We start from the raw sequence: 9981 nt of genomic DNA, 5'->3' as shown, positions 1-9981 counted from the left end.
GTAGCTGTCACAGTCCCTCTCTCTTCTCTGCCTTCCAGTTTCTGTAGCTCTGAACACTCCCACCCCCATCCCATCACTCTGAGGCCAGAGACGGGAGGGTGTGTTGGGGGAGAAGTGTCACAGGGAAGGCCTGATCCAAGATGTCCAGGCATACCCAATCCCTTCTTTTCCTCCCTCCCTCCTTCCTTTCCTCCCTCCCACCCCACTCCCTGGGAATGAGGCCTCCCTGTTGCTTAGCAACTAGCAGAGCCTTGGAGAAAGGAAATGGAAATAGCTCAGGAGGTGCCTCCCCTCTGTTAAGATAGAAGTCCTTGGAGTATGTGTGAGCGGGCTTGTGTGTGTGTCTGCTCTACTTTGGAGGGCCTAGCATGGAGTCAGAGATTCTTAGCTCCAAGCCAAGTTGACTCCCACCCCACCCTGAGCCTACAGGAGGACGTGGCTGCCTGGAAAGCTAGTCAGTGTCAGCCTTGGTCACATTGCCAGAAGCAGCGTTTCCAGAACAAAGGAGGGGATAGTCCTGTAGGCCCAATCTGGGTGAGCCCGGCTTATCTGGAATGTCGGCTTTGGAGAAGTTGGCCAGATCAAACAGAGAGCTAAAATCTGCCTCTGGGGTGGGAATGGGGTAGGCTTTCATCTTCCCCTCTGTGCCGGCTGCCCTGGGAGCAGACTGGGAGGTAGGAACACATGGAATGTAATCTGTGTCCCACTGGACAGAGCCAGGACAGTGGGCCTGGTGTGTGTGTAAACGGTTTCAATTGAGCCTAAAGGAGAAGTATGACTGGGGAGTTAATGATGTGTGCAAGTGGGCGCTGGGATGTCTGGCCCAAGCATCCATGTAAGCCAGAGAGGATTATCCTCGGTAGTTCCTGGAGGTGACACGATTCCCAGCCAATGGCTTTTAGAGGCCATCCAGTCTGGCCTGCATCCGCCCACCTTACAGATGGGAAAAAGCCCAGATTCCAACCCACTCGTGCCCTGAGGTGTGACCCAAAGGTGCAAACCAGCCGTCTGTCTCCCTCTGCACCAGAAAAGGAAGCGGATTAGAGCCATGAGTGGGCCCTTAAATCTCCAGGATTAACTCGAGCAGAGAGGAGCTTAGCAGGTGGCCAAGAAGTGACCATCCCGCCTCGTGTCTGTGTCTGTCCCTCAGGGCCAGCGGCCCAGGCCAGCGGCTCCGGGGCCAGCCACGATGTCCTCCACCGTGAACAACGGGGCGGCCAGCATGCCCTCCCCACCCGACGCCGCGAACGGCTTCCCGCAGCCCAGCGCCTCCTCGGGGGCCTGGCCGCGGGCTGAGGAGGAGCTGCGTACCGCGGAGCCGGGCCTGGTGAAACGCGCGCACCGCGAGATCCTGGACCACGAGCGCAAGCGGCGCGTGGAGCTCAAGTGCATGGAGCTGCAGGAGATGATGGAGGAGCAGGGGTGAGCGGGCCGTGGGGCGGGGCTGGGGTGGGGAGATAGGCGGGGCGAGGGCGGGAGGAGGGAGTGACGCTGCTCGTGGGCGTGGCGAACGTCGTGGGCGGGGAGAAGGGCGGGGCTAGGGACTATTAGGGCAGAGTCGGGCGACCGTGGGAACCCACGAGCCTTGTCCAGACAAGAGGCCAGAGTCCAGACCAATTGGGGTGAAGCCATTGCGAGTCCAGCTCATCTTTCATTTGTGTATTAGGTTGTTGCGAAAGTAATCGCCATTACTTTTAATGGCAAAAACCGGCCAGGCCTAGTGGCTCACACCTGTGATTCCAGCACTTTGAAAGGCCGAGGCGAGCGGATTATTTGAGGTCAGGAATTCGAGACCAGCCTGGCTAACATGGTGAAACCTCGTCTCTATGAAAAATACAAAAAAAATATTTAGCCGGGCGCGGTGACTCACACCTGTATTCCCAGCACTTTGGGAGGCCTAGGAGGGTGGATCATGAGGTCAAGAGTTTGAGACCAGCCTGGCCGACATGGTGAAACTTTGTCTCTACTAAAAATACAAAAATTAGCCAGGCTTGGTGACGCGTGCCTGTAATCCCAGCTACTCGGGAAGCTGAGACAGGAGAATCACTTGAACCCGGGAGGCGGAGGTTGCAGTGAGCCGAGATTGGGCCACTGCACTCCAGCCTGGGCAACAGATCGAGACTCCCTCTCAAAAAAAAAAAAAAAAAAAAGAAAGAAAGAAAGAAACTAGTGGACTGGCTGCTGAAGGAGTCAAAGTCAGGAGCAGTGGCTGCCCATCAGACTGTCAGTGAGCTGAGAAATCAGAAACTCCCCACACAGGAGGGCTGGAGCCTTGAGCCACATGGGGCCAGATACAGCCTGTGTCCTGCAGTCCTTCCAAGTCACACCTTTGTCTGTCCACCCCAGGCCTCCTGGGCTCCCTTAGACAGGGGCCACCATCTCTGAGGAGCTTAGGAAGACCCCCAGGCTTAGGCAGAGACAGTGAGTTGCTGAAGGCCAACTGGAAGGTGGGGGGCCAAGGCGGGGGCCAAGGTGGAACCAGGATGAAGAGTCCTGCTGGCTGCCAGGCAGGGCTGCTTGTAGGGAGAAGAAGGGGTAATGGGGACCTGGTGCTCACCTCACCCAGAGGACCAGGTAGTGGGCAGGAGGCCCCTTGCAGAGAGGGATAGATGGATGGATGGCAGGATGCTGAGGACACACAGAAAGGAGATTCCAGCTGGCAAGGGAACATGTTGATGAGCTGTGGGTACCAGAGGAGAGAATGAGACCCCAAGGGGCAGGGGCAAGAAGGGGCGAGGTGGGGAGCATCTCCTACAGTGAGAACCTCAGGTCGTGAATTAAATCTGTGAATCCAGCCAGATACGGTGGCTCACGCCTGTAATCCCAGCAATTTGGGAGGCCGAGATGGGCAGATCACTTGAAGTCAGGAGATCGAGACCAGCCTGGCCAACATGCTGAAACCCCATCTCTATAACACACACACACAAAAGCGGGGTGTGGTGGCTCACGCCTGTAATCCCAGCAATTTGGGAGGCCGAGATGGGCAGATCACTTGAAGTCAGGAGATCGAGACCAGCCTGGCCAACATGCTGAAACCCCATCTCTATAACACACACACACAAAAGCGGGGTGTGGTGGCTCACGCCTGTAATCGTAGCACTATGGGAGGACAAGGCAGGCGGATCATGAGGTCAGGAGATAGAGATCATCCTGGTTAACACAGTGAAACCCCATCTCCACTAAAAATACAAAAAATTAGCCGGGCGTGGTGGCATGCACCTGTAGTCCCAGCTACTCAGGAGGCTGAGGCAGGAGAATCACTTGAACCTGGAGGCGGAAGTTGCAGTGAGCTGAGATCATGCCACTGCACTCCAACCTGGGTGACAGAGCAAGACTCCGTCTCAAAAAATAAATAAATAAATAAAAATAAATCATCCGGGCATGGTGGTGAGTGCCTGTAATCCCAGCTACTCGGGAGGCTGAGGCAGGAGAATCACTTGAACCTGGAGGCGGAAGTTGCAGTGAGCTGAGATCATGCCACTGCACTCCAACCTGGGTGACAGAGCAAGACTCCGTCTCAAAAAATAAATAAATAAATAAAAATAAATCATCCGGGCATGGTGGTGAGTGCCTGTAATCCCAGCTACTCGGGAGGCTGAGGCAGGAGAATCACTTGAACCTGGGAGGCAGAGGTTGCAGTGAGTCAAGATCGCGCCATTGCACTCCAGCCTGGGTGACAGCGCAAGACTCCATCTCAAAAACAAAACAAAAACAAACAAACCCTGCAATTTCTGCCAAATTCTGTCTGGAGAGTCGAGGAGGGAGGGGAGTGTGGGCAGAGGACAAGAGGGTTGACAGGGACGGACGAGGTGTCCCCTGCACTTTCCTGCTCCTCCTCCTCCCAGAACTCCACCCCCTTGATGAACCCATTCCCATCCTGAGCCCCTCTCCCCTCACTAAGTCCCCTCCTCTTCTCTGTACTTTCCCATCCTGAAAGCCCTCCCCTTCAAATACCCCCACCATTTCAAGGAACCTTCCCTTACTGAGCCCCTCCCCAAGCAAAAGGTGATGGCATTTGTCCTTGTCCTGGGTGTTAGACCCCCAGCATCAAGGATCCCTGCTTCCCTGGGAAGCACCCACTATGTCCCCACTTGCTCAGTCAGGACCCCTTCCCCCACCCAAGCTCTCACTTGAGGTGGTCCTTATCCTGGAGCCACCCCCAAAAATCCAGGTCTTGGGTGACCCTCCGCCTGCCCTCCCCATCTGCAGCAGGCATTTGATCATGGCAGGACAGGCATTCTGCGACTCCCAAATCCAGGCTTCTGGCTCTATCTTGACCTTGACAAGCCATGGTTTACTCACCTGGAAAATAGGGGCACCTGTGTTCCGGAGCTGTTCTGAGAGTCTTCTGTTGAAGACACACGTGGGACTGCCCTGCCCCCAGCCCGTCCCCACAAAGTGTCCAATAAACACCAGGCGCCCCCGCTCTTTTATCAAATCGAGTCATTAATATCCATTTCTAGAAACACTGGTTCGGTCGCGTTTATTTACTGGGTTCTCGGGCATTTGACAAATATTCACATCAGTCACAGGAACACACACTCTTTGGCCCCATTAAAAAGCAATCATTTTCCTCAATATTGATGGCTGGCTGGCTAATCCACTGGAGATTGATGGCGTACTTGGAGTCACCTTCCCAGACAGCCTTGGCTTGCAGTCTGCAATCACCGCGGGGCGGGATGGAGCCTCCAGCCTTTCTGATGTGATGCTCCCACCCGGCCCCCGGCATCCTCCCTGCCACCCTATTTATCTTCTTGCCATGCCTCTTTTTTTTCTTTTTTCTTTTTTTTTTTTTTTTTTTTTTTTTTTTTTTTTTTTTTTTTTTTTTGAGACGGAGTCTCGCTCTGTCGCCCAGGCTGGAGTGCAGTGGCCGGATCTCAGCTTCCTGCAAGCTCCGCCTCCCGGGTTCACGCCATTCTCCTGCCTCAGCCTCCCGAGTAGCTGGGACTACAGGCGCCCGCCACCTCGCCTGGCTAGTTTTTTGTATTTCTTAATAGAGACGGGGTTTCACCGTGTTTGCCAGGATGGTCTCGATCTCCTGACCTCGTGATCCGCCCGTCTCGGCCTCCCAAAGTGCTGGGATTACAGGCTTGAGCCACCGCGCCCGGCCTCTTTTTTTTTTTTGAGATGGAATCTCACTCTGTCGCCCAGGCTGGAGTGCAGTGGCACGATCTCTGCTCACTGCAACCTCTGCCTCCTGGGTTCAAGTGATTTTCCTGTCTCAGCCTCCTGAGTAGCTGGGATTACAGGTGTATGCCACCATGCTTGGCTAATTTTTATATTTTTAGCAGAGACGGGGTTTCACCATATTGGTCAGGCTGGTCCTGAAATCCTGACCTCGTGAACCACCCGCATCGGCCTCCCAAAGTGCTGGGATCAAAGGCGTGAGCCATGGCACCCAACCAATTTTTGTATTTTTAGTAGAGACAGGGTTTTACCATGTTGGCCACGCTAGTCTTGAACTCCTGACCTCAAGTGAGCCAGCTGCCTCAGCTTCCCAAAGTGCTGAGATTACAAGGGTGAGCCACTGTGCCCAGATGCCATGCCTCTTCTTGTAAGGACGTGGGTGAGGTGACAGAGCACAGCTCCATTCCTAGCTAGTTTTGGAACCTTTTTTTTTTTTTTTTGAGATGGAGTTTCACTCTTGTTGCCCAAGCAGGAGTGCAATGGCATGATCTCTACTCATTGCAGCCTCTGCCTCCTGGTTCAAGTGATTCTCCTGCCTCAGCCTCCCGAGTAGCTGGGACTACAGGTATGTGCCACCACACCCAGCTAATTTTTTGTGTTTTTAGTAGAAACAGGATTTCACCATGTCAGCCAGGCTGGTCTCGAACTGACCTCAGATGATCTGCCAGCCTCAGCCTCCCAAAGTGCTGGGATTACAGGCATGAGCCACTGTGCCCGGCCTAGGCTTGGAGCTTTGAGCCCTCCCCTCTCCCTGTTCTGTTTGCTCATCTAAAATGGGAATAAAAAGGCTACCATCCCAGTCATTGTGGCTCATGCCTGTAATCCCAGCACTTTGGGAGGCTGAGGAGGGAGGATCACTTGAGCCCAGGGGTTTGAGACCAGCCTGGGCAACATAGTGAGCCCACCTGTTCCCCATCTACAAAAAAATATATTTTTTTAATTAGCCAGGTGTGGTGGCACATGCCTGTGTTCCCAGCTACTCAGAAGGCTAAGGTGAGAGGATTACTTCAGCCTGAGAAGTCGAGGCTACAGCAAGCTATGATTGCACCACTGCACTCCAGACTGGGTGGCAGAGCAAGACCCCATCTAAAAACAAAAAACAAAAACAAAACAAAACAAAACAAAACAAAGCAAAAGGTCGCTGTCTGGCCTAATGCAGGAACTCATGCCTGTAATCCCAGTACTTTGGGATACTAAGACAGGAGATTTTCTTGAGGCCAGGAGGCCTGGGCAACATAGGAAGACCCTGCCTCTACCAAAAAATAAACAATTGCCGGGCGCAGTGGCTCACACCGGTAATCCCAGCACTTTGGGAGGCCGAGGCAGGTGGATCACCTGAGGTTAGGAGTTCGAGACCAGCCTGGCCAACATGGTGAAACCCTGTCTCTACTAAAAATACAAACCAATTAGCCAGTCGTGGTGGTGGATGCCTGTAATCCTGGCTACTCTGGAGGCTGAGGCAGGAGAATTGCTTGAACCCAGGAGATGGAGGTTGCAGTAAGCTGAAATTGCGCCATTGCACTCCAGCCTGGGCAACAAGAGCAAAACTCCGTCTCAAAAATAAATAGATAAATAAATAAATAAATAAATAATTAGCTGGGCATAGTGGCACACTCCTGTAATCCCAGCACTTTGGGAGGCTGGCGTGGGAGAATCGCTTGAGGCCAAGAGTTTGAGACCAGCCTGTGTAACATAGCAGGACTCCATCTCTACTTTAAAAAATATAAAAATGACAAATAAAAAGGCCACCATGCCTCTCAAAGCTCTGGTGCAGAAAATGATTATCTAGGAAGCACTGGGTCTGGGCACAGACAGACAAAATTAAACATTTTTCACTCTGAGGAACTCTTAAAATCCTGTGTCCCCTCACCCCACTCCTGTCCCAGAGAGTGACCCAGGAATCCCCAAAGCCACAATGCATTTGGCATGCCCTTCCCTTATGGCCCATGGAGTGGCATGAGGACTAAGGGAGCCAGACTGGGTGGGGGAGCACCTGGGCCAAGAGGCTGGGGATCCTGGAACAGACATCACTGCCCCATTACTCTTCCCCCATCGACACACAAGCCCTTGACTTTTTTTTTTTTGAGACGGAGTCTCGCTCTGTCACCCAGGCTGGAGAGCAATGGCACCATCTTGGCTCACTGCAACCTCCGCCTCCCGGGTCCAAGTGATACTCCTGCCTCAGCCTCCAAAGTAGCTGGGATTACAGGCATATGCCACCATGCCCAGCTAATTTTGTATTTTTAGTAGAGACGGGGTTTCACCATGTTGGTCAGTCTGGTCGCAAACACCTCAAGTGATCTGCCCGTCTAGGCCTCCCAAAGTGCTGGAATTACAGGTGTGAGCCACTATGCCCAGCCTAGAAGCCCTTGACTTTGAGTCTGAGGCTTTGGCCATGCTAGCCAGCCTTCCTGCATGGCCCTAGGCTGGCCGGCTCTGCCGCCTCCACAGGGAGCGAGGGGTTTGGGTAGCAGCCTCCCCTTATCCCAGCCTTTGCCTCCAGGCAGAACAGAGAGAGAAGAGGCCCAGGTGATTCTTGGAGCTGGTGCCATGCTGACCTGGCAGGGGTCTCATTTGGAAAAGGGCAGGGAGCCTGGGATGACTGTACACTCTGTCCCTACTGCCCTGGGACAAATAAGCTTCAGTTGCTACTATTTATTTACTTATTTATTTTTGAGATGGAGTCTCGCTCTGTTGCCCAGGCTGGAGTACAGTGGCATGATCTCAGCTTACTGCAACCTCTGCCTCCTGGGTTCAAGTGATTCTCCTGCTTCAGCCTCCCGAGTAGCTGGGACTACAGGCGTGTACCACCACGCCCAGCTGATTTGTGTATTTTTAGCAGACACAAGGTTTCATCATGTTTGCCAGGCTAGAGTCAAACTCCTGACCTCAAGTGATCCACCCATCTTGGCCTCCCAAAGTGCTGGGATTACAGGCGTGAGCCACCGTGTCTGACCAGTTGCTACCATTTACTGAGCACCTACTATATGCCAGGCACTGTGCAGAGTGATGTAAATACATCACATCTGTGTTAGTCCACTTTGCATTGCTCTAAAGGAATACCTGAGGCTGGGTAACTTATCAAGAAAAGAAGTTTACTTGGCTCACGGTTCTAGAGGCTTGTACAGAAGCATGGTGCCGGCATCCAACTGGCTTCTGACGAGGCCTCAGGAAGCTTTTAGTCATGGTGGAGAAGAAGGGGAGCCAGCATGTCACATGGCAACAGAGGGAGAAAGGGAGAGGAGAGATACCCCAGACTCCTTAAAACAATCAGTTCTTTCCTAAACTAATAGAGCAGCAGTCACCAGCCTTTTCGGCACTAGATACCAGTTTTGCGGAAGAAGTTTTTTCTGGCTGTAATCCCAGCACTTTGGGAGGCCGAGGTGGGTGGATCACCTGAGGTCGGGAGTTTGAGACCAGCCTGACCAACATGGAGAAACTCTGTCTGTAGTAAAAATACAAAAATTAGCCTGGTGTGGTGGCGGAGGCCTGTAGTCCCAGCCACTTGGGACGCTGAGGCAGGAGAATCGCTTGAACCTGGGAGATGGAGGTTGTGGTGAGCCGAGATTGTGCCATTGCGCTCCAGCCTGGGCAACAAGAGTGAAACTCCGTCTCAAAAAAAACAAAAAAAAAAAAGAAAATTTTTCCATGGACTGGGGGTGCGGGGGATGGTTTCAGGATGATTCGAGCACATTGCATTTATTGTGCAGTTTATTTCTGTTATTATTAGATTGTAGTATGTAATGAAATAATTCTATAACTCACTGTCATGTGGAGTCCGTGGGAGCCCTGAGCTTGTTTACCTGCAGCTAGACAGTCCCTTCTGGGGGTGATGGGAGACAGTGACAGATCATCAGGCATTAGATTCTCACAAGGAGCATGCAACCTACATCCCTCGCATGTGCAGTTCACAACAGCGTTCCCACTCCTCTGAGAATCTAATGCCACCACTGATCTGATGGGAGGCGGAGCTCAGGCGGTAATGGGAGTGATGTGGAGCGGCTGTAAATACAGGTGAAGCTTTGCTCCCTTGCCCACTGCTCACCTCCTGCTGTGCGGCCCAGTTCCTAATAGGCCACAGAGTGGTACCCCCACCTGGGGTATTAGGGACCCCTGTAATAGAGTGAGAACTCACTCATGACCACAGGGAGGGCACCAAGCCGTTCTTGAGGGATCCGCCCCCATGACCCAAACACCTCCCACCAGACCCCACCCCCAACACTGAGGATCACATTCCAACATGAGATTGGGAGGGGACTAATATCCAGATGACTAATATCCAGATGACAACCTTGAAAGGTGGGTCGTGTGCCCATTTCACAGATGCGGAAGCTAAGACTGGGAGAAGCGTATGGACTTGCCCAAGGTCACAGAACTGGGAAGTGGGAGGTGCCAGGATTCAAAAGCAGGACTGTTGGGCTCCTCTGTCTGTCCGTCATCACTGTCCCAAGTGGCTCAGCTGAGAAGATTGACTCCAAGAGATATGAGGGGAAAGGACACTCAGAGGTGGTGGTCACGCTTGAGACCAATCACCAGGTGTCATCCTTGAGTCCCCAGCTTCTCCCAACAAGATGCCCTGGGGCATAGAGGGACCCTCCCCAGGCCTCTGAGTTGGTTCAATCCAGCAGCCCATCCCTAACAGAGAGGTGTGGGAGTTCATCAACTTGTCTCCGACCCGCTGACTCCAGGATGAGCCCCAGCCCTGCATATGTGCTGCCGCAAGTCTCCATGAAACCTATGTGTGCCAATTTCCTACCCTTCCATGTGCCAAAGACCCCCAGGAAAGGGGGCTTG

At 53.0% G+C, this 9981-nt stretch overlaps 1 protein-coding gene across 1 annotated transcript in view; it reads left to right on the top strand.

The window, feature by feature from the left end:
- Positions 1-1104: 1104 nt before the first annotated feature.
- The window catches only part of SRRM3 (serine/arginine repetitive matrix 3), a 71543-nt gene continuing 62666 nt past the window's right edge, over positions 1105-9981 (top strand). The window contains exon 1 of the mRNA XM_011976352.1: positions 1105-1422. Coding sequence (XP_011831742.1) covers positions 1190-1422 — 233 coding nt within the window. The 5' untranslated portion in view covers positions 1105-1189. The remainder of the gene's footprint in view (positions 1423-9981) is intronic.

The sequence above is a fragment of the Mandrillus leucophaeus genome, unplaced genomic scaffold, assembly GCF_000951045.1.
Source record: "Mandrillus leucophaeus isolate KB7577 unplaced genomic scaffold, Mleu.le_1.0 Scaffold164, whole genome shotgun sequence".
Lineage (NCBI taxonomy): Eukaryota > Metazoa > Chordata > Mammalia > Primates > Cercopithecidae > Mandrillus > Mandrillus leucophaeus.
The sequence above is the reverse complement of the archived record's forward strand: the minus strand, read 5'-3'. Positions and strand labels throughout refer to the sequence as shown.